The sequence below is a fragment of the Sarcophilus harrisii genome, chromosome 2 (assembly GCF_902635505.1).
Source record: "Sarcophilus harrisii chromosome 2, mSarHar1.11, whole genome shotgun sequence".
Classification (NCBI taxonomy): Eukaryota; Metazoa; Chordata; class Mammalia; order Dasyuromorphia; family Dasyuridae; genus Sarcophilus; species Sarcophilus harrisii.
Genome location: NC_045427.1, coordinates 229,528,083 through 229,553,848, shown reverse-complemented (window position 1 = coordinate 229,553,848; position 25,766 = coordinate 229,528,083). Strand labels below are relative to the sequence as shown.

General features: G+C 36.5%; 1 protein-coding gene across 4 annotated transcripts in view; it reads left to right on the top strand.

Moving 5' to 3' along the window:
* Nucleotides 1–20,142, top strand: part of BCAS1 (breast carcinoma amplified sequence 1) — a 142,998-nt gene extending 122,856 nt beyond the window's left edge. For all 4 annotated transcript variants that reach the window (XM_031951651.1, XM_031951650.1, XM_031951652.1 and 1 more), the window contains 2 exons: nucleotides 7,779–8,045; nucleotides 16,431–20,142. In XM_031951651.1, the coding sequence (XP_031807511.1) occupies nucleotides 7,779–8,045; nucleotides 16,431–16,505 (342 nt within the window). In that variant the 3' untranslated portion in view covers nucleotides 16,506–20,142. The remainder of the gene's footprint in view (nucleotides 1–7,778; nucleotides 8,046–16,430) is intronic.
* The last annotated feature ends 5,624 nt before the right edge of the window (nucleotides 20,143–25,766 follow it).

Here is a 25,766-nt window from a genome sequence, read left to right as displayed (position 1 = left end):
AGGCATTATAGACATGCAGTCACTAAAACATCATTCCATATCAATCAAGCTAAAAGAAACCAGGCAAAAAACAAGATGAAGAAAAATAAAGAAATTAAAATAATAGTATTTTTTGACCTGTATTCAGATTCTATCAGTTCTTTCTCTGGAAGTATATAGCATTTTTCATCATAAGTCCTTCAGAATTATCTTGAATTTTTTTATTGTTGGGAATAACTAAGTCATTCACAATTTGTTATCCTTACAATATTACTGTCAGCGTATATAATATTTTTCTAGTTCTGCTCACTTCATTTTGCATCCTTTCAAGTAAGTGTTTCCAGATTTTTTCTGAAAACATCTTGCTCATCATTTCATATAGCCCAGTAGTATTCCATCACAATCATTTGCTGCAACTTGTTCAGCCATTCCCCAATTGAGAATTATAATCTAATCAGGGAGAGAAAATTAATTTTTAAGAAGCAATGGTTAGAAGGCTGCAAGTGCTATTGGTAAGTGTATAAAGTCTATATAGTCAAAAAGAATGAGAGAAGAAAGTATTTTCATATATAGCTGCAGGAAATTACAGAGAGCAGCATGGATTAAAAAGAATTTTTCTTTAAGGGCTCCTACACATGTTCAATTCCTAATTAGACTAAGTGCTAGACCTGGAGTCTGGAAGATATGTATTCAAATCCCTCAGATAACTTGTCTACCTTTTTCCTCATGTATAAAAAATAATAATCTGTAAAATCTATAAAAAAGTAATAATGGCATCTCTTCACAGGATTGTTGTGATCAGATAAGATATTTGTAAAACCCTTAGCATAATAGTACTTGTCACACAATAGGCACTTAATAAATTTTTGTCCCCTTCTCCCTAATTTTACTGTTTTTGTTCAGTCAGTTCAGTAGTGTCTGAGTCAGAAAGACCCTGTTTGGGGTTTTCTTGACAAAGACATTGGAGTGGCTTGCCATTTCCTTCTCTAGCTCATTTTACACATGAGAAAACTGAAGCAAACAGTATTAAATGTCTTGCTTAGGGTCACACAGCAAGTAAATATCTGAGGTGGAGAGTTCAAATCTATCCTAACTGCTCCTTCCCCTAAAATAAATTAAATTAAACAGATATTATTTTATATTTTATTTCCTCCAATATAAGGTAAATATAAAATAATACAAATTAAATTAAAGAATTTTAAAGTAAAGTTTTTACTCACTGTAACCTTATTATTCAAATTCACAATTTGGGGGGAGGGAACTGACTTGCTATTTTCTTTTATACAGTCTTTGAAAAAAATTGCTAAACAAATTATGATTGTAAATATAATCTCAAGAGGAAGATTGTCAGGCACAGGAAAACAAATTACCTTCAGAGCACTTCAAAAGTATCATTTGCCTTCAACTACTAGGGTAACTGAATCATTTTTAAGTAGTTAAGACATCATTTTCAAAACAGAATCACAGAATCTTAAAGTTGGAAGGGACCCCAGAGGCTATCCATTCAATCCCTTCCTGGAAAGGAGGTGGCGGGAGGGGGGGGGGGGGGGAGAGGAAGAGTATTACAAGATCCTAGACAAGTAGCGATCCAGTCTTTGCTTAAAGACTTCCAGTAGTATGTGCATGGAGTTGTGAATTGATCCAGCCATTTTGGGGAGTAAATCGGAACTATGCCCAAAGGTCTATGAAACTGATCTAGCACTGTCTCTCTACTGGCTCTGTATCCTAAAGAGATCATAAAACAAGGAAAAGGACCCACATGTGCAAAAATGTTTGTAGCCGCCCTTTTTATGATGGCAGGAAATTAAAAACTGAGTGGATGCTCATCAGTTGGGGAATAGCTAAGTTATGGTATATAAATGTAGTAGACTATTATTGTTCTATAAAAAATGATGAGCAGAAAAGCCTAGAAAGACTTACATGAACTGATGCTGAATGAAGTGGGCAGAACCAGGAGAACATTGTACACAGTAATAGTAAGATTTCATAATGATCAATTATGATAAACTTAACTCTTTTCAACAATATATTGATACAAGACAATTCCAATAGCCTTGGGGTAGAAAATGCCATCTGTATCCAGAGAGAGAATTATGGAGATTGAATGCAGATAGAAGGATACTATTTTCACCTTTAAAAAAAAAAATTGTTTGCTTTTTCTTTCTTGTGGTTTTTCCCTTTTGTTTTGATTTTTCTTTCACAAGATGACTAATATGGAAACATGTTTAAAATGACTACACATGTATAACCTATATCAGATTGCTTGCTGTCTTGTAGGGGAGAGGTAAGGGAAAGAGAGAAAAAAAGAAAATTCAGAACTCAAAATTTTACAAAAATGAATGCTGAAAGCTATCTCTACATGAAATTGGAAAAATTAAATACTATTTAATTTTTTTTTAATTTTTAAGACTTTTAGCAGGAGAAATATATTCCCTTCTGAGTCAGCTAGCTGGGTCTGGAGTGAAGAAGTCCTGAATTCAAATCCAGCCTTAGAAACTTATCAGCTTGTGATCCTTTTTCTGCCTCAGTTTCCTCAACTGTAAAATGATGATAACATCAGCTACCTGCCAGGGTTGTTGTGAGAATCAAATGAGATAATATTTGTAAAGTACGTTGGCAGCTAAATGAAGCCATAGTGCATAGAGCACCAGGCCTAGCATTGGGAGGATTCATCTTCCTGAGTTCAAAAGGGTATCAGATACTTACTAGCTGGGTGACCTTAGATCAGTCACTTAACCCTGTTTGCCTTGGTTTCTCCATCTGTAAAATGATCTGGAGAAGGAAATGGCAAAACTATTCCAGTATCTCTGCCAAGAAAATCCCAAATGGGATCAACAAAGACTGAAAGGACTGAACAATATCCTCTCTCCCAAAGGCCAGCTTAGGTTGAGGAAGATGATTAATTTGCAAAACAAAGTCGTTTCTATCATTAAATAACTAAGTAAACACCAAATCTCACAACAGAGATTAATTTAAGGCACTTTAAAGAATTATCAATAGTAGTCTAAGGGTCAGTAGAGATATGTTGATGAAGCTGATTGAAAAGAACATAAACTTCATCGATGCTGAACAAAGTGACAGAATTCAAGATGCAGCTAAGTAAATTTCACAGGATGACACATACATTTTGGGGTTTTTTCCTGTTTCTTGATCTTTTAAAGGTGACCAATAAAAGGCCTCTTTCTATTTATATTCTGCAACACCTCAAACTCAAAGGTGACTGACTCCACTTACTTTATTTTGTTACAGACAGAGAGAGAGAAGTAAAGAGGAAGGAAGGAGAGAGAGAATTTTAGGATTTAAGATCTTTTGAAATTGACTAGAAAATATACTGTTTACCTACTTCTACAACAAAATTTCCTTCTTCCTATCCCATTCTTTTTCTGATTTTGGAATATTTGAGATCCCCCAGTTTGCAATCTTAAACTATTCTATAAATGACAGTAATTATTATTATTCTGTATGGAATGACATAATGTGGGAAGAATATGGCCACCTGCCACTGATTCTCTGTAATCTGGACAGGAAATACACTTAACCAATTAATGCCTCAATTACTCTACATATGAACTAGGGGCACAATTATATCCATTAGGTGATTTTTAATTGCTCCCCAAAATGGCAAGCAGTAAGTAATCATCTAAGATCATAGATTTAAAGTTAGAAAGGGCTTTAATAGATCATCTGCTCCAACTACTACTTCATAGATGGCTCAATTTCAAACCCAGGCTTTCTCAGGTCAAATATAATGATCTTTTCATAAATAGAGAAAAAATGTGCTTCAAGAATTGATCGTTTTTAACATATATTGGATTACTTGCTGTCTAGGGGGAAGGGTGGGAAGAGAGGGGGAAAAAAATTGGAATGCAAGGTTTTACAAGGGTGAATGCTGAATTTTTTGAAAATAAAAAGCTTTAAAATTAAAAATAAAAGAAACTAGCTTAACAAAAAAGAAAAATGTACTCCAGTCTACACACAGAATCCATCAATTCTCTCTCTGGAAGTGGATGACATTTTTCATCATGAGTCCTTTGGAATTTTCAGGGATCAATGTATTTGATCAGAGTTGCTAAGTCTTTCACAATTGATTATTGTTACAATATTTCTTTTATTGTACATTCTTCTCATTCTGCTTATTTCGTTTTGTATCAATTCATATAAATCTTTTCAAGTTTTTTTCTGAAACCATTCACATTCGTACACCATAATTTTTTTAGACATAGCTCACTTGATAGGCATTCCCTATTTCCAATTCTTTCCTATCACAAAAAGAGCTGCTATAGATATTTTTGTATATATGAGTTCTTTTCCTTTTTTATTTGATCTCATTGAGATATACACCTAGTGGTGGTCTTGCTGAATCAAAGGATACAGAGTATTTTTTTTTTTTTTGCCCTTTGACATATAGATCCTAATTATTCCCTAGAATGGTTGATTCATTTTAATGTGGAAAGTTTATTTCCTTCCCAAAATAGGGTGCCTTTGGTCTATGTGTTTCCTGTTTCCAGATCATTCTAGATTACTTGATACAAATAACCCCAATTGTCCTATCATAGAAAATTGAAAATCTCTCCAAACAACAATTTTTCTTTGTAATGAAATCCTGGGTCCAGAATTCTTTGGAGGATATTGCTTCACTAGTAATTATAGTACTCCTAAAATTAGAAGGCCAATAGGGTGTGTGTGAGAGATGGTGGTGGTGATAGGGTCAGATCTAGCTATTCTGGTCCAATTTATTCTAACTGCTAGTGTTGTGAAATTCTCTTTGTTCATTTTCTTAGAGTGTCATCAGTCTTCATTTTTCTAGAGAACTGATTGTTGTGTTTTCCATCAGACTTTATACTTAACAAATGCCAATTAAAACATGGGTCAATATAAGAAAAAAAAAAAAAGCTCTTGATTCAATGAATAGAGTACTGAGTTTAGAGTCAGGAAGATCTGAATTCAAACGTAGCTCCTGACATGTACTGTGACCCCTGACAAATCACTTAACTACTGTTTGCCTCAGTTTCCTCATCTGAAAAATGGAGATAATCATATTACCTACCTCCAAGGGTTATTGTGAGTATCAAATGAGATAATAATTATAAAGAACTTAGCTCAGTGCCTACCACATAATAAACATTATATAAATGTTAGTTATTGTTATTATTATCTCTGAATTTCCTAACCATTGATTCTGATCTTTGAGAATTAAGACTATGAGCTGAAGACTACGATTAGTGTCTATTCTCTGGCAAAAAAAACAAACCTTAACCAACTGCTCAGGGGTTGACTTTTTTTGGCATGATATCATTTGGTGTTTTCAAGGAAATGACATGAGAATGCTTTCCCTTTGAGATTATTTCTTGAAGCCTGGTGATCTCATGAAAAATGTATGAAATGAAACAGACTCACACTGGAATACCCAGTGGTAGCATTAGCTTGTGTGAGGTTGTCATCTCAGGTGTATTCACCACAGTGGAACATGATTACAATGTATTCTGAGATAAAGTATTAGGCAAGAGTGAACAAACCAGTTTAATCTTATACATTTGTCCTAAGGATTGGGACGCAACCAATTTATTTCTGAAAATTAACTAGACTTTCTTTAAAATGATGTTTTTGAGAGTCAAATTTTCTCCCAACATGATTCATAAAGCAATGTGTATTTTTAAAAAAATAAAATAAAATAAATTTTTTCTTTTTAAAAAAAAAGAGTTAAATCTAACAAAAGATAGAACTGCATAGTTCCAAAAGAATTGGCCTTTGAAACAGGAAGAAATTCAAGTCTGCTTCCAGAGATCTGCCTCCAGAGATCTGAGTTCAAATCCTATCTCAGATATTTATTAGCTGAAACATGTCATTTAACCTCTCTTTGACTCAGTTTCCTTACCTATAAAATGCAAAAAGAAAAAAAATCTAGGGCAACTAGGTAGTGCAGTAGATAGAGCACCAGCCTCCTGACCTCAGGAGAACCTAAATTCAAATTTGATCTCAGATACTTACTTCCTAATTGTGTGACCTTGGGCAAATTAACCCCAAATGCCTTAGCAAAAAAAAGAAAAGAAAAAAGTCCCCACAGGGTCACTGGTGATTAAGTGAGTACTATACCATCATCATCATCAACATCATAGTGGATCAGTCATTTTTGCCCCTCAATGCCCCAAGTAACTCCAGTACAGTTAATTTCAGAAAAGTAGCCTAGGAGTCTCTTCACTAAGAGAACTCCTATACACCAAGTCACAAGCCAAGACTAACTAGTTTGAAGGGCTAGAAATACTTGGGAGGAAAAAAAATCAGAATTGGCAGGCACAAACAAACAAAAAAAAGAACAAGTCAGATTACCTTCCACCCCACCCTTTCAAACAATGACTTTTCCTATGTAAACTTTTAGGTTATAAATGATTAAATCTGGGCTTTAAATCTAAAAAGTCTTTAAGAAATTAAAAATAATAGCTGTGATACCAAAAGACAGCAGCAGTATGGTAGAAAGAGGGAATATGGCCTCAAAGAAACTGGATTCTAATATCAGCTAAATGGTTCAAAGCCATTTAATGACCTCTAGTCACTGGGCACTTCACTTCCCCTTTTATAATCTCAATTTTTTTCTCAGTAAAATGAGAAGAATGAACATACAGTTATGTGTAGCATCTTGTGTTAGGTGATGACAAAAAAAAAAAAAAAAAAAAAAAAACAGGAAATTCCTTACCCTCTATAGTTAGTTGATCTAAGAAGGTCTTTTTAAATGTTAAAAAATTTATTTTATTTAAAAAACAGTATAAGAAAAAAGAAAAACAGAAAGAATACATAAAACAAAACAAAAGAACATTGTCATGTGCCTAACAGGACATCAAAAAAAAAATATATATATATATATACATATTAGTAGAAGAAATTATACTCATGAGTATCCATCTTTACTTCCTTATAAATTGTTCTTTTGTTCTTTGCCGTGTGGAAGGTCTTTTTTAGACCTTTTATACTTTAGATCTTTAGAGCTACCAAAATATTTTAAAATTGTGGTTTTTTTAATATCCTGAACTATGGTTAAGTCCCTCAATCTGAGGACTTTAGTATTCTCATCTATAAAACTGGAATTTTATGTCTTTCCCACCAGATTATTATAAGGAAAGGACTTTGTGAATCTTAAAGATTTCTAGAAATGTAAGCTGACTCTTGTCAGTACTCTAAGAGGAATCCACTTTGCTTCTCTTCCTCTTGTTCTCTGAGCTTGAAGAGTTCTAAATGTTTAGTTGGTTTATATTTCCTCCCAGCCTATCTGATGGTAAACTATTAGGTTTCACTCCTATTTTAAGGGTCAAAAGCTGTTTTGCACTGGGGCCCCTGCAGCTTATATCTTCCTGTGATTTTCAGTAACAGGCAACTGGCAGCTCTTAGGCTTCCTAAGATCTTTCTGCCTCTCCAGTGCTGTGGTTCCAATTTATGGATCTGCAAGGATGCAATGGCTGTCCAGTGCTGGGAATCTGGGAATCTTGCTCATCTGCTTCAATTCTGCCTAGGCGTTCTTTATGCCAATATTATGCCTCGTTCCTTCCCTTTAAATACTTCCTTCTTGATTGAAATCATAGCTCTAATATAGAGGTTTTAGAAGAAATGAAGGTCATCCAAAAACACTGTGATGAAAATGGGAATATTTTGATAATGTTTTGATTCTGGGCAGGTAAATTAAATTAGGGGAAAAAATGTTCTAACAGATGGTTTGGGTTTGATTTGGTTTGGTTTGTGTTGGTTTGATTTTTTTTTTCACTTTCTCTTGTGTCAAAATGGGTGCTAAAAATAAATTTTGTTTGTTTTAGACCTCAGACTCCACAGAAAAGGCTATCACACCCCCTGAAATGGAACCAGCAGGGCCTGGGCAGAAGAACAAGGAAGGTTCTAAGGACAAGAAGCCCACAGCTGATCAGAACAAGAAGGGAAACAAAAAAGATGCCTCAGAGCAGGTGAACTCCCCTGATCGCCGAGGGGCTGAGAAGAATTCCATGCAAAATGGAGGAGACTCCAAAGAAAGCCCCCTGAAGAGGCTGGAGAAGCGACAGTCTTTGGGAGGCTTCTTTAAAGGCCTTGTAGGTGTATTTATTTTTCCCTCCTATCCTTTTGTTTTGATTTATTTCTTCACAAGATCATAAATCTAGGGCTGAAAGAGACTTTAGAAGCCATCTAAATTTTGCATAATTATGTCATAATTTTACAGAAGAGGAAACTGAGGTTCAAGGAAGTTAAATGGCTGGCCCCAAATCACACAGATATAAGTACAACCAAGGGAATAATAAACTGATTTAGAGGCAGAAAATCATGGATTCAAGTTTTTCCTCTTGTATATACTCGGTGGAGGACTCTGACCAAGATCCTTATCTTCTCAGTGCTCTGGATAACTCAAATGTTGCAGAACATTTGAGACATTCACTGATAGAGAGAATTTTCCTACAATAAGGAAATCAAAATTCTAGGCCAAAATAAAACCCAAATGACCCCCCCAAATTTGTCAGTCATCTTCTAGGGGCAATGTGGGAATGTTCTCCCTCAATACTCTGGCTATTTAAACCACATAGCCATAGTTTTTTTGAAGTCCTAAAGGCCTTCTAGGTTGATAAAGATGTCATACATTAGGGAAATTATCTGAACATCAGCTGGAATAAGGATAGAATTTTTTTTATCCCCTACACATTCCATTCTGGAGTGACATTCAAACTCCTTCCTCTCCTAACCTCCTCATTCCTGTCCCCTGAAAACCTCCCCATCTTTTTCTGTGGTGTTCTCCTTGATCTTTCATCCAGTGATCTCATCATTCATTCATTTAGTGACCTCTTCACTCCCTCCTCTAGTGACCCTTTTCAGTCAGGGATTCAATGACTTTTATTCTTCCTCTCAATCACTCCCTCATCTAACTTCCTCCCACTTCTGACATCCTCTAGAAAACTATACCAGGTTGTCCCTACAGTATCCAAAAAAAGAATATAGTATCCCCAAAAAGTTCTTCTCTTTGTAGAAATTACCCAAATCTCAATGATCTCTCCTAACTAGTGCTTCCCACCCCTATTCCAATCAGTTGATCTAGCTTATGTTACATCCCCACAAACTTCTACTCTCTACTGATCCCTATTGTAAGTTATAATTTTGGTGAACAGTAATATACAAATGTGTCACTCCATCTTTGAGATAATGCCTTTACCTGCTAAATGTTTAAAAATCAGCTTCCTACCACTACCACGGCCAAAAAAAGGTATATTCCAAAAACTTGTAAGTTTAATTATTAAAATTTTCTCTATTACTTTAGACAATCAACTAAACTCTAAATCAAGCCCTTATTTGTGATTTCAAATGTGAAAATGCTCACACTGAAAATTTAACAAGTGGTTCTCCAAGCCAATTTGAGTTGACTCTAGTATACCAGTGGGCCTTAACTGAAAAGAATGATTTCATGGTGGAAACTTCAAGTAGGGGAGGAAAGAACATGGGCTTCAAATGATATCCCATCCAAAATATTAAATCACATTTATGTGGCTTTTATTTTTTAAAAAAATTTTAATTTAATTTAACATTTCTGCATTTATTATGCTGCACAAGAAAAATCAGATCAAAAAGGAAAAAAGTGAGAAAGAAAAAAAAAGCAAGCAAACAACAAAAAAAAGTGAATCTATATTGTGATACACATTTAGTCCCTATATTCCTTACCAGATGCAAATGGCTCACTCCATCACAAGTCTATTGGAATTGCTCTCAATCAACTTATTGAAAAGATAGATATCTTTTATTTTTTAATTCATTTGTTTCACAATTAACCTTTGAGAGCATTTTGTGCAGGTTTTTATAATCTCCACTTTACAGATGAGCAACTAAGAGGCACCATGGATGGAGTGCTGGACCTGGAATTAGGAAGGCCTTAGTTCAAATGTGTCTTTAAACATTTACTAGGTGTGTGATCCTAGACAAGTCACTTAACCCCTATCTACATGAGCTTCCTTCATCCATTAAAATAGAAACTACTCTTCCCTTGGAGTTGTTAGGATCAAATATGAAAATATTTACTTTGCAAGTCTTAAAGTGCTATATAATTGTTTATTATTATTATTATTAATTATTATTAGGAAGCTGAGGATTAGAAAAGTTAAAAGCCCTGTGTATGGACCGGAGTTATTAAATGCTACAGCTGGAATATTCTCCCCTGGGTCTAAGTCCTTTCTACTACATGCTGCCCCTACAAGGCTTTTCCTTTATCCTCCTAAAATAGACCGTTCAATTGCCTTCCGTTACAGAGGACCTGGACACTTGGCTACTCAGTCCCTGGACCACCACCCCTCCCGTTGAGCACAATGAGGACAGTCAGTTCTCTCTCCATAGCCTTCATTTTAAAAATGCAGCCACCCACAGTTTAGCTGGAGCTAGCCCCAACCCAGCAGAGCATCTGTGTGCCGTGTTGTTCAGAAGCAGCCATAGGGAGACAGTGGCGTGTTGTTCTTGGTTAACAATAAACTGGGTTCATCGCTCCGTGTTTGGTTGGGATTATGGGATTATATGCTTCAGGTTCTTTATCGGAGGTTGCCCACTAACTCATTACATGACCTTGGGAGATAGAAAGCCACCTGGCCTTTGCTCAGAACTCCTTCTTCCCTTCTTATCTCTAAATTGGTAGAGAAACAGGGGACAAAGAAAATGACACAGTCAGAACTGCCTCAGAGAGGTAACATGGTGCAATGGAAAAAATGCTATAATTGGAGTCGATAGAGGCCTGGTTTTTAAATTCCAATTCTTCTCACTCATAACCTGTGTGATCATGGGCGAACCACATAATCTCTGAGAGCCTCAGTTTTCTCCTCTTAAAAATGAAAACAATACCTTCATTGCTTTACAGTATTATTATGAGGGTCACATGAGATATAGGATGCAAAGTGCTTTATAAATTTGAAAGAACATGAGTTGTGATAATCACAAATTTCTCACACTGAAATTCTGTGATACTGAGCTCTTAGGGAACATAATACGCTTGAAATTCATAACAACATCCTAAAAATCTTAGCAGTAAGACTGAATTATGTAAAAGTGCTTTAAAAACTCGAAAAATACTATGTCAATGTGAGGGATTAATACTGAGGTTGCTGCTATATTATACACACACACACACACACACACACACACACACACTCAATGAGAATTTTAATCTGATATTAGAGATGAATAGGGCACAAGATAATTTCTAGTGTCCTGATAGGATAGTAATCAAATCAGGAGATGAATGTTTTTCCATCCTTATGGAATTCCATGTTACATTTGCAGGAAATCCCAGAACTGAAGGGCCCTTCATTTTTACCAAACCAAGAAAATAACAGTAGCCTATGGTAACTAATTACTTCTGATCCCATACCCTGCCATAAAATAATGGGATCTCTGGAAAGAGGAAATGGCAAAGAATTAAAGACACTTCATAGAACAGAAGGGATGCTAAGACATAGAACACAGAATGTCAGAATTAGAATAAACCTTAGGATATTGAGGTATTGTTAGAAGTGATCTTTTGATGTAAAATATCAAAATATTGACATAAAACAATGTCAGAGCATAGACTATAGGAATTAGAAGAAAATTCAGAACATATAATATTAGAATGGAAAGGCCCTGAAAATATAGAATAACGGAGCTAGAAAAAAATCTTAATTATAGAATATTAGAGTTGGAAGGAGTCTTAGGACATGGACTGTTCAACGTGTAAGAGACTTTGAATATAGAACAAAGAATGTCAAAGTTTTAAGGCCTTTATGGTATAAAATATTAGAACTGAGAAGGCCTTTGGGGATCATGTAGTCCAATTCCTTCATTTTAAGGGAAAAAAACCTCAAAGCTTAGAAAGGGAAAGTAGATTCAGCATTGTCACAGAGCAAGTAGTGGAACCAGGATTTAAAGTCAAACTTTCAGATTAATGGCAGACTAAGAGAAACTTTCCATTTGTCAAGGATTTCTCTCTTTGTCAGGACAAATGTCTCATCAAGCTACAGTTGTTTTTTCTGAGGAAAGTAGAGTTGAGAAAGCAAATAATATTGCCCTGATCCAAGCAAGAAAGAATGAGAAGTTGGTCTTGGAAACTAGGGAAGCAGCTAAGATGTTGTTCTTGAAATGTCTTCCTTGGAAAATGAATGAGGAGCGAGGTCCCTATGCAGAATAACATGCTTCCTTTTGGAAAACCATGGTTGCTCATCCTTCAAAAAGTGTGATTTACCTCTGCAATAAAATAATCAAGCAGTCCTGGGCAACTTAATTGCATTCTCTCTCATCTCATTCAGGCCTCTGACCCCAAACTCCACCCCCGAATTTTACAAGCAAAAATAAACCCTCATTAAACTTTTCTGGGTTATTTCTTAACAATGTTAGCTTCAGGTATCTAGACTTAATAACATGCTTGATTTTCATGTCCTAACTATGAAGGCTAGGTCATGATGTTTTGAATGGCTAAGTGTCTGGAGATACCAGTGATCTGGAAGTCTGTTGAAATGGCAGATTAATATTTTCACTTAGGTGTTTCTTGAATTCTTCATGCCAGATGTCCTAAAGGGTAATGTGAGAAACCACAAAAGATTGGGATAATTATAAAAATATGGAAGACTCCATGTATCTTGTCACTGAACAGGAATCCTCATGAATTGATGTTTAGAAAAAGTCCTCAGCAAAATTTCACAGTAGGTAAAATTTATTTTGGGTTTGAATCCCAATTCCATCACTTAGTACCTGTGTGAACTTGGGCACCATCTCTTTGACTTTCTTCTTTAAAATGGAGAAAATATTTACACTATATCACAGGGTTATTGTAGGGTCCAATTAGCATAATATATATTTAGAGTCTCCTCTGGGTTATCTCTCCAACTCAGCATTCACAGATTTGATCCTAGAGAGGTAATTACTCTTATAGTTTCTAGGGTACTTTATGGGTACTAACAAGCCCCAAACACTGAACCTACTTTAACAGCCAGACAGACCTAATTAGCTCAAAGAAAAAGGTATTTACTAAAATTGCATAGTAAAAACTATAGCTATAAAACATTCTCCCCCCACAAACCTAGAACTTACTCTCCTACAAATACAGAATTGATGGATACATTGGTAATGGATACACATTTAAAGAACACATCTGACTAAAGCAACCTATAATTCTTGTATTGTGGGGTCCAAATGGGAAGGAAATAAGCTATGAAATGTCATTAAACAATCCACCAGGCACTGTGCTAAGCACTTTACAAATATTATCTTATTTGATCCTCACCACAGTCCTGAAAATAGGTACTATGATTATCATCCCCATTTTTACAGGTGAGGAAACTGAGGCAGATAGAAATTAAATGACTTACCTAATGTCACACAACTAGTTAGTAAGATGTCACATTTGATTTCAGATCATCCTGACTTCAGGACCAGCATTCTATCCACTGTATCACCTAAATTGCCTCAATAGCTAGCATTTATGTAGTACTTTAAGATTGGCAAAGCACTTGATAAATATTTCATTTTATCCTAACAATAACCTCAGAAAGCAGGTACTACTATCTTGTTTATTATATATGAAAAACTGAATCAAACATAAGTTAAATGACTTGCCCAGAGTCACATAATAAATGTCTGAGGCAGGAATTGAACTCTGGTCTTCTCCACTCCAGGCCCAGCACTCTCTATAGTGTACCACTTTGCTTCCCACAATATTCTTTCCTTTCTCATGCTGTCTTTCCAATGATCCTTCAGACATATTTCCATTGCATGAGTTTGCCTTCAATATTTCAGAAATAGCAAGCTTAGTTTTTTGAAAAATCACCAGGGAAGAGACTGATCTATTATCAATGTTAAATTATTGTTTCAATTCAACCAGGAAAACTTTTTTATACTTCGTAAAGGATTGATATTCATCATCATTATCATAATCCTATTTTTGTTGTTATTCTTCAGTATACTTGTCTCTAAGCATCCTCTCCTCCCCCTTCCTTCCATTTTTTTTTCTTGGTAAATTCTTTATAAGGTATTCAATGTTTGGAGCCCCTTATGGTTGCATTTTACCTGAACCTGGTCTTGAGCTGCAGAAGTTTCCCATCTCTTAATCTAGATCATTGTTCATCCCATTTCCTGTGATCTATGCTATTTTCTATATGACAACTATCTAATCTGTCCATCCTACAAACATGCTAATGTACAAATCGTTAAACCTATGTAATGTATGCTTTAATAAGGACCTTTTGGAAACAGATGCCTTATTTATCAAAAAGATAATCTTTAAATGTTAGTTTGACCCTAAGGGAGAAAGAAGAATGGAGAATATGTTTAGTGGAAAGGGAGGCTACTTGCTTCAGTTATGTAACTAATTTAAAAATACATTGCTCCTCTTGGGCCTCCATTTTTGTAAGTCCATTGTCTATCAACACTTTGGGTTTAGCTTATAAAAACATACCCATTTTGCAAGGGGAGAACTGAGGTCACCTCTGAGAAATTGAATGGCATACTGGAAAATTTGCTGGATTGGGAATAAGGAAGCTTGGGTTTGATTGGGAATTCTGACATTCATTAGTATGTAAACCCAACTTGAACTTCAGTTTCTTCATTTGTAAAATGGAGATGCTAATAATGCATCTATTACCTTATCCCATAAATTAAGAAGTTCTTTTCAAATCTAAAATATGAATTATTATTATTTTGGCAGAACCGATCTGAGATGTTTTTGTGACTTTCATCCTTTTATGCCAACATTGCTCTCAATTGTTTCTCTGGGTACAGGGCAAACCACTAAGTTCATAAATTCAGAAAGCCTGCTAAGCATCTAGTTCCTGCAGTCATTTAATTGATGTGGGGGTGTTCAGATGTCTGTGTGAACCTCAAGTGACTGGCTTGTTTTTGCAAAGTTGGTGAGATTTAGAATCAGTTAACATTAGTAAGCCACAGGACATTTAGAGGGAAATGTCTTAACTTGCCCAGGGTATAATCAATTAAGTTTGCTAAAGAACAAGAAACAAGCCTAAGTAGACTGAGAGTCAGGAATCCTAAATTTTAGTTTCAGTTCTATCATTAACCCACTATGTTTCCATGACCCAGGCACTTTCCCTTCCTTATTTCACTTTCCTCATATGTAAAATTAGACATTTGCATTCCTTCTTTCTTTGCATTCTATGAATCTACATTTTTAATGTTATTGGAGGTTAGGAGTTGGAGTGGTTTATTTGTCTGTATAGTTTAATTTTAAAGATGGGTTTGCTTAAAAATCAACAGTAGCCAGAGGAGAGTTTACATTATGGTTTTACTCATCTTAACAGAAGTCTCTCAGGGGCAGATCCTATAGGGAAGTGGAGTTTGGAGGGAATAATGAGGTAGAAATCAAGGGATGATTCTTGACAGCATCTGTTAGGTGCCCATTGTCAAGAGAATTACTGAGAGGTAGGGATGGAATTTAAAAAATATATATATATCACATTTTCCAAAGACTGAGATAAGAAGGCATTGTAAGGAGGATTGCTATAACACCTAAATACTAGGGGCTAGAGACTAGTCCAAATCTCCCCAAAGCTAGGACAAACATGTGGATGCTTCTGTTCTCCACAGGAAAGGAACCCCTCCCTAACCCTTCTAATAGTATCAATACCAGAGGAGATACTATGTAGACCAAATCTTTATTTTACACATGAGGAAACTGAGTCTGTGAAAGGAGAAATGATCATTAGAATGGAATCCTATGTGGCCTTGGACATGATAGGATTAGAGAGACCTAGGAACCTTTGAATCTAACTTTCTTTAGATTAAGAAAATGAAACCCAGAAAGATTCAGCTAAGATCACACAGGTAGAAAGCATGAGAAGTGGGATATTGCAGGAACTGTGTTAGGTGCTGGCAATACCGAGTCTGTCCAAATGGAACTTGGATTTTAACAGAGGGAACAACCATATACCTATGTGGGGCATTACAGAAATATACCCAGAGAGTCAGGAGTTAGGGAGAGTCAGAAATAGAGCCTGGAGAATCAGAACAAGGAGGATGAGTCACTTAACCCCATTTGATTCTCAATATATTCCTCAAAATGAGAGCTTGGGAATACATGATTTCAAGAGTGTCTTCCAGTTCCAAATTTTTATAGTTCTATAGAACCAGCTCTCTATAGAGTCAGGGATTAGAATCCAGGAGTCCCTGCCTTGCCAACAACATTAGGCAAATGTTTCTCAATTTCCTCATGGGGAGAGGGGAGGGAGGAGGTTATAGGTGCTATTCATGGGGTGTGATTAGATACCTTTTCAATTCAACTGCCTCCAGACTATGTCTGCTGCCTTTAACCAGGAATGCTGAAACACCTGTAGCAAAGAATAATACTTAGAGGAGAAGGGGAAAAGGATCAAGTTGGGGAGAAGAAAAAATATGGCCAAGAGACTTTTATGCTAAAGCATGAGGATCAAAATCTATTGTTTTTCAAAATGATTCAGTCTTTTCATATTGTTTTCCAGGGACCAAAACGGATGTCTGATGCAGAAGTGCAAACAGATCCTGTGTCTATTGGCCCAGTTGGGAAATCTAAGTAATAAATACCCACAAAGCTATTGAAGAATCCCTGCTCACAAGGTTTCCCAGAGTCGAGCTGATTTTTCCCTACCCCACTACTCCTCCCTCCTTTCCACCACTGTTGTCATCAATTGAGACCCTTGCCTAAGGATAAAACCAACAGCTGATGTACATTGAGGTGTATTATTTACATATATGGTCCATTATTATGCCAATCAATAATTGTAAAGGTCATCCTTAAGCAAAATGTATGTAATATTGTAACTAAAGAGAGGCCAGTAACGTGGAGGGGTGGGATGAGGGGCCATTATTCTAAATAAGGTATGAAGTGATAAAAATGGCAGCCATTGGGGAAAAAAAAGTCAATTGCAATAATACTTAATGTACACTGAGAGGATTAAGATTTTGTAGTCAACAAATGCTTGACTTCAAAACTTGAAATTAAGTATAAAATTGAGATTTGTTTCAGTATGCTTTCACAGAGTAAACTAAGCAGTCCTAATCTGTTGAAGGTGATGGTATCACCAAGTTTTCAGGAGATTTCTTAGATCTAAAGAAGGAATGATTGAAAGGTTATTTTTCAAATAGGTCCTTAAAAGGTAAATGAAAATGAGGAAATGTGTAAAGGCTAAATAGAGAGGACCTGAAGTGATTCAGAAAAAACAGGGGCATTGTTTTTTGTTTCGTTTTTCTTTCTTTCTTTTTTCTTTTCTTTTCTTATTTTTTTTTTCCTGGCACGGTTTGGGGACTTAAGTGAGATAACTTTTTTTTTTAAGCTGCAATTATCATAGACCACCAGGGGGAGCCAGGGTCTCCATTCTCAAACACTGTGCTACTAACACAGATTCTGTATCTGCAGTCTTACATTATTAATGTTTTTCAGATGCCTGAGAAGCCTTCATCTGTTTTGTCTGACACTTGTCCAGAGTCTTGTCTGTAATTTCCTAATGAAAAATCTGCATATTATCGAGATTCTGTCTGTTTTACCAAATTCCTTCCTCTAACCCAGCTTAATAAAGTTTACTGAAGATTCAAATACCTGTGGTTATTTTTAACACCTGTACAGAATAGCAAATAGCATCATAAGTCTAATACGATGAAATTCAAGGTAGTAGATTATTTACATAATTGTATATACTATGGCTTTTCCTTCTGATTTAATTTTTAAATACTTTTTTCCTTCCGAAGTATCTTTAATTTTGAACTAAAACAGATTTCCCCTATTCACCTCATGTCTAAAATGTCTTTTTTGTCACCCAGAAATTCCCCTCTCCCTATTTTCGTCTCAGTCCTTTCCCTCCCGTCACCCTCTCTCTAAGCCACTGCTATGAAATAAACATGGGTTATCCTCTCTTAACCCAGGCGTAGAGCGCAGGAAAGTGTCTGCCTGGGAGGCAGATGGAATCTATAAAGTTGGCAAATGACATTTGAAAACTGTGCTCAGAATAGTCGATAAGGGCACGGGTTCTCGTTCTGGTAGGTTACGCAGGTAGAAGGCACGGAATAGGATTGGCCAAATCCCAGGCTTTCAGCTACATTGGCCCTAGTCCGGGTTTAAAAAAAAAAGGGGGGGGGGGAGCCTGGATCCTTTCGCTTAGTGCTGGGGCTCGGGGCTTCTAATCTTTCCACCATCCCCAGAGCTAGGCTGCCATAATCTGACTTTTCTACATCCCATCGGAATGTTTGTCTTGGCACAAACCGGGCAAGGAGCTATCAGGAGAAAGAAGCAAGGGGAGGGAGTAAATCTTGCTTCCATAAGTCTTTTGAAAGAATCAAAGAAGCCGTGGCTACTGACTCCCCAGTTATCTCCGAACATCAGGGGGTTTGCCTAAGCAGGCTTTGTTTAGCTGAGGTGGGGGGAGGGGCGCGAGGGGGGGGGGCGGGGGTTATTCTGCAAATTGAGAGAGCAATGGTGTCATTTGCGGGTCTCACCTCTCTAGCTAAAGGGTTTGGATCATAAGAGAAGAAACAGAGAGAGTGATTGCAAGTGACCTGCCACGGAGCCACTAATGCGTATGAAATAATGGTTAGTGTTGGCAGAGCCCTGACACACACAGATAATCTCCTACTTTGTTTTTAGATTTGATTGCTGTGTAATCAGGGAGGAAAGTACCACGGCCACAGCCTGAGCCCCCAGAGCTATAGTCGGAAAAGGCATTTTACCTTGAAAAGGAACCTTAGCTCCTCCTTCCCTTGGAGAGAACTGCAAACTATCTTTGTTGTATGTGGGTGGGTGGTAGTGGTTGTTGGTTTCTGGGCAAGCAAAAGTCAGGTTTACTTCTTAGATGGCTGATTTTTATTTTCTCTTTAAAAGCTGGGGCCGAAGGGAAAAGGGATGTTTGGGGTGTTTGGGTTAGGTTGTTTTTGGTTTTGATGGTGAGATCTTAAATTCAACTTTATCAGAAGAGAATAAGAACTGTATCACCCATGAGGCAGTTCCCATTCACTGAAGTTTGACAACACGGGTCTTGGAAATAAATAGGAAAATTGGGAGGATACTTTCAAGAACTGGTTTCAGATCATAGGGACACATTCACCAGAACAATGGAATTTCTCCCCAAATGTGCAGCTCTGAAAAAATCTCCCGGGCCAGAATAAGGAGAACAAAATTTTAAGATGGAGAAGAGACTAGAAAGACAAAGCTACAAGAAGAGAAACAAGAGGTGGATAGATTGACAAAGAGAGAAAAGAAAAGGAGAAGAATCTGGGAGGTGTACAGAGACTGAGAGATAAGAAGGAGATCAAGAGAAGGAAACATAAGTAAAGAGAGATAAACATAAATAGAGAAAAAAAAAACAGACGGAGTCTGAGATATAGAGAAGATGAAACAAAAAGACAGAGAGGAAAAAACCAAACAAGATAGAGGGGAACAATCAGAAAACGCCACAAAGATGAGGTAGATGGAGACACACACGCAGAGAGACAGTGAAAGAGACTGAAAGGTAGAGACAGGGAATAAGAGAAAGACAGATGGAAAGAGAGAGGCAGTGAGAGAGATGAGAGAAATTGTGACAAGGAATAGACAAATGCAAAGATAAGAAAATAACAGAGTAATGCACACATATAAAAATGGAAGCAAAAAAAGATGAAAGTGACGAGAGACAAATGCTGGAATAAGAACACAAAGAATAATACAAAAATAAAAGGTGAGAGTGATAAGAAATAAACAATGTAAAGAGATGAATGAGAAAATAAAGAATAAAAATAGACAAAAAGAAAAAAAGGTAAGGGAGAGATGAGAAAGTGAGAAGAGACGGATAAATGCAGAGATAAGAACAGAACATAAAGAATAATATCAAATAAATAAAGGAGAGAGAATTGTCAGAGAACACCCAGTATGAGTAAGAAAACAAAGAAAGAAGAGAGGCATGAAGGGGAAGGGGAAAACAAGGTATCATTTTTACTTTGAAGGAAGAATTGTATCTTCTCCAGTGTCAGCAAGAAGTAGCCTTTCCAGGGACTGAGCTGAAATGGCCATCATGACCTAAAAATTGCTCTTTCCAACTGACAGTGATTTATTGACTGCTCTCTATAAAAGAACTCATTCAACAGTTAAGTTGTTTTGAGCTCTGCTGCCATGTGTTCTCCTCATTACAAGGTTAGCGTCTTTTAAGGGGGATCTGGACGTTAAAATAAAAAAAAAATATTTTAAGTGAATTTCTTGTCAAGTTCTATGATGCATACTGGGCTTTGTTTTATTTGGTTTTGTTTTTATCTCTTCTTTATACTTTAAACAAATTATCCAGATATGAAAACGCACATTAAATGAATTGTTCTCCTTTGAAAACTGTCCAGATGCACCAGGGTCTCATTAAACTACCAGAGACCAGTATCAGTTCTCTTCCCAGTTCTGATTGGGGGCAAGGTGACTCACCACAGATTTATATAACCTGGAAATGACAATGTAATTTCCTGTGTCAGATAGTCCCAAAATGATTCTTTACATAAAAAGAAAGAAAGAAATCTGCTACCAAAACTGTGGGTAGGGGGAGGAAGGGAGAAGTGATTTGAATTTTATCAAGTCACTAACACTTTGAGGACTAGAAAGGTGGTTTGTAGCAACAATTATAGGAGGTTGGTTAAATGATTTCAAGTAACACTTTCTGTAGCCCTCTTTCCTTCATTACTGCCTTCTCCCTCCCTGTCCCCCCAGATCTATCAGTGAGTTAACCAGAGTTTCTGAATGATTAGAATTTTTCTCCCTCAATCATCTAAATAAAATGCCACAGAAAATTAGTGATTCCATTAGGAATAAAAAACAACAATGCCAGCTACTTGTCTTTGTAATTCAGATTATCAGCTCTATCCTACTGTTGGTAACCGCCCTTTGCATAAATTGGTCAACACTGACTTCCCTCAAGGGGTTAACCCTTTCTGCCCTTCCTGGCTATTTTCAATGGAGACCTACTCATAGTCCTTCCCCAACCTGGGCCCTTTAAGAGTCCTTATCAAAAGTTGCTATCAGTACCATTAAATGGAAATAGGAATCAGTGTGACCTTGGATGTACTTAATTGTATCCTTTATCTCTTTTAATTAAGACTTTAATTAGGGCTTTCCTGTAATTGGAGAGGTTAAAGAAGAAAAAAAGCCCTTCCACAAAATGGACCCAAGTCCTCCATTTGCAAAATGTAATGTTTATAGTTCCTCCCATAGGGTTCCTGTCCTTGAAGAATTCAACAACCAACCACAGGAGGGAGCCCCAACATCTGGGGTGGTATATTCTATGGGCAGGGAATGTCTGCCATTACTTTACCCTGAAGATGCCAACAGGATTTGCCTGGAGAAGGTTAATATAGATGTGTTTATTGAATTTACTAAAAAATATCCAAAGAAATATCATGGGACACAAAGAAAGTAGACATCCTAGTTGGTCTTTTTCTTTCAGCAAATCCCAGTCCTCAACATTCAATCTTCATTCTCTTTTCTCCATTTAATAGGAGAGTCAGCCTCAGATAATACATGATCTATCCCTGTGAAGTATGGTTAAACTATAACAATTATAGAATATTTTGCAGATGAGCCAACTGAGGGATAGAAAGAAGAAATATATCCCAGATTACACACATAGGAAGTAGAGAGTGGGCATTCTGATCCAGGTCCTGAAAATCCAGCACTCAGAGATGATATCACTAATAATATTTCTATTTATCTATGAGCATGAAATACCAAGACCGGTGTCCCCTCAATACCTCTGCAGAGTACACAGCAAAGGTTGGTTTCTATAGAGCATGGACTTGCATTCTTTTTTGGGTCATGGACGCATCTGGCAGTCTATTAAAGCTACAGATCCAATCCCAGAATAATACTATTAAATACACAAAAGGCAGCTGGTGCAGTGGATTGAGCACCAGGCCTGGGGTCAAGAAGACCTGAGTGCTAAAGGAGCCTCAGACACTAGCTGTCAGATTCTAGGCAAGTCACAAACGTTCAGTTTCCTCATCTGTTAAATAGGATTAATAATAGCACTTAATGCTCAGGTTTGGTGTGAAGATCAAATGAGATAATTGCAAAGAGCCTGGTAATATAGTTGTCAATATAAATATAAATGGGCAGTTAGGTGGCACAGTGAATAGAGTACCAAGCCTAGAAGCAATCAGGAGGACTCATTTTACTGAATTTAAGTCTACCCTCAGACACTTCCTAGTTGTGTGACTCTGGTCAAGGTACTTAATCCTATTTGCCTCAGTTTCCTCATGTGTATAATGAAGTGAAGGAAGAGATAGATAGCAAATCATTCCAATATCTCTGCCAGTAAAACCCCAATTAGGGTCACAAAGATTCAGACCCGACTAAACAACAACATAGTTATCAAAATATTTTTATGACCCAATTCTTTTTTTTTTTTTAAATTTTGTATGACAATTGAGTTTAAGTGACTTTCCTAGAGTCACACAGCTAATAAGGGTTAAGTGTCTGAGACCTTCCTGACTTCAGGGCTGGTGCTCTATCTGCTTCCCCATCTAGCTGCCCCCAAATACATTACTTAAAAAACAAGTTCACAGACTCCAGATTAAGAACTCCTATTTAGGGAATATACATACATACATATATATATATATATATATTTTTTTTTTTTTTACTTTGAAATAGTTTCAGTAGTATTTTAGTTTTTCAAATACATGTAAAGATAATTTTCAACATTAATTTTTGTAAGATTTTATGTTCTAATTCTTTTTTCTCTCTCCTCTCCTTAACCTTGCCAGAGAGTATATAAAATTATAGAATACCAGTAAAGATCTAGATTCTAGCTTATTAAATTGAGAGCTAAGTTAAAACTGAATATGGGGGTTGCAAAATTATGATTTATTATCAGTAAATATTTGATTTGTATATTTATTTTATATACCTATATACCCAAGCCCGTATAAAAATTCCTTGGACAAAAAAGAAGTCTAGAGTAAAAAAAGTTTAAGAGGACCTACTCTAAAACATCCCTTTCCCATCCCCTTAATTTACAAATGGAGAAACAAACTCAGTGAGATAAAATGATTTATCTAAATTAGACCTAAGATTTTGAACAATTTTTGATTCAACATTCTTTTCACAGCTTACTTGTCCACAAAACAAACAAACAACTACCACCTTAAATCAGGGAGACAACACTCAAATTAAAAAAAAAAATTCTTGTTACTAAGCAGTGTGTGATTTAGTGTGGTAAGAAGCTCAGGGGAGAGAGCCATAAACAACAACAATTCACATACCACTTAGAGGTTTGCAAAGTCCCTTTCTTAGGACCAGCACTATTATCTTGATTTTACAGATAAAACTTTGGGTTGTGATGGCCAGAAAGCTAGGAGGGAAACAATTCCTCTATCTTGAGTTTCTCTATCAATATGAGCACCTGGTATTTCAAAAAGGAAGACAAATGAAAAAAAGAAAAAGGATGATCAGATTACATGTTTAGCAGGCAGAGAAGAAGACCAGAATGGTAGACTGTCAAAGGAGAAAAGCACAGCATTTGAATTCAGAAGCCTTGGTTTTGAATGTTAGCTCTAATAGAACAGGGATGAGTTTCTCTTCCCTCCTTCCCCCATTCCACCCCCAGTTTAGGCTATTTCTCACAGGATGGGAGGTCATGAAGACAGGTTTAGTCACACAGATTACGACAGCACTCGAGCTCCTCCCATGTGTTCCCAGATAACTATCCAAAATTCAGAGTGGGGATAGGGAGTCAAATCCCTGCCATTTCAACATTTATGGGCTGTGTGACCTTGGATAAATGAATCAACCTTCATCAGCTGCAGTTTCTCATTTCCAAAATGGGGATAAAAAATTACTTCAAGGGATCTGTAAGAACACCACAAATCTTAAAGTGACATATAAAGTAAATTTTCATTATTACTGATCACTGTTAGAGGGATCACATAAGAATATAATGGGCAATGCACTAAGAAAGAAAAGTAAGGGTCATACTATAGAGGGCCTTGAATGCTACAATAAAATGTTATTCTCCTATAGGCTCTGCAAAGTTGCTGAAGTTTAGCTAGCTGGCCAAAGTGTTGTTTTGGTACCAGCAGTGTCTGCCAGGCCACCTACCAAGCTGGTTCTTTGACTGGTGGCTGTAACTTTTGTGAGGTCAGTCGCTGCCTCTCACAGACTCACTGCCTCTTGTCTCTTCTTGCATGCCAATTCTTGCATGCATTCATTCAGCAAACACTGAGCCAACCTGGCAAACAGGGCCACGGACACAAGCAAAACGGGGACAATGCCTGGGGGGAGGCCAAGGAGGAACAGTTGTGTTAAATTGTTCCAGTTGCTCCCTTAAGCTATGTCTGAGTCAGGGAATCCCACAAGATCAGAGTTGGAAAACTCTTCAGAGATGTCTAATCCAAAGCATGAATCTTCTTGTAAATACTAGGTATTCAATAAATGTTGATTGAATGAGCATTTCCCTGAAGGGCAGATTGCAGAGAATGGATTATTCTCTATAATCAGGAAGGTAGCTAGGATAATTTCCTATCCAGACAATGTTTATAATAATAATAACAATTGCTATTTTTATTATATGGCATTTAAGGTTTACAAAACATTTTACTTATGTTGCCTAATTTTGTCCTATTTATAATTATTTATTATTATTATATGGCATTTAAAGTTTACAAAAAATTTACATGGATTGACTAATTTTATCTTATTTATTATTATTGTAGAGCATTTAAGGTTTAGAAAACATTCTACACAGACTAACTTTATCCTATTTATTTTTATTATTATAAGGCATTTAAGGTTTAGAAAACAATTTTACATGGATTGACTAACTTTATTCTATTATTATTATATGGCATTTAAGGTTTAGAAAACATGTTACATGGATTGACTAACTTTATTCTATTATTATTATATGGCATTTAAGGTTTAGAAAACATGTTACATGGATTGACTAACTATTCTATTATTATTATATGGCATTTAAGGTTTAGAAAACATGTTACATGGATTGACTAACTTTATTATTTATTATTATTATTATATGGCATGTAAAGTTTAGAAAACATTTTACACAGATTATCTAATTTTATCTTCACAACAACTCTAGGTAGATGGGGTGGGGGTGGTGGGGAGTTGCTAACATTATTCCCATTTTACAGATGAGGAAAACTGAACCCTAGAGAATTTAAATGACTTGCCCAAAATCACACAACTTAAGTGTATGAGGCAAAATCCAAAATCAGGTCTTCCTGTCCAGCGTTCTATCCCCTACACTATTCACAATGGAAAGAATGAAGGATTTGGAGTCCAAGGACATGAATTCAAATCCTACTTTTGTTGCTCACCACTCATGTTACTTTAAGCAACTCAGTTCACTTCCCTAGGTCTGTTTCTTCAGCTATTAAAAAAAAAAAAAGTGAATTGGACTACATGGTCTTTAAGATTCCCTAAATCTCCATGTATGGTCCTAATTAATAAACATTAATCAGCTGCCAGGCAGATAATTTTTCAAGGTACCAGACTGCTTTGCTTCCTTGAGTTTAGAGTGCTCTATCTAGGAAAAAAGAACAACCTTGTGGATAAGTGAGAACTAACTCTGCCCTGCCCCTGCTAGAGAGTAGAGTCCAACGAACATGAAAAAAGTCTGTTTGTTTTCTGCCTTCTGGGATCCGTATCTCCCTGTTATCAGCCTGCTGAGAGATAGTCTGATACTGCCCGTGCATTTAAGGGGACTGGGGGTCAGAAGTGAAGCCGGGCCCCTGCCTTAGATTCCCCGCTTGTCACTCCCGTCAATAACAATCAGCAAGAACTTGATCGATATCTCCCCTTCTCCCCCACTTAACACCGAACC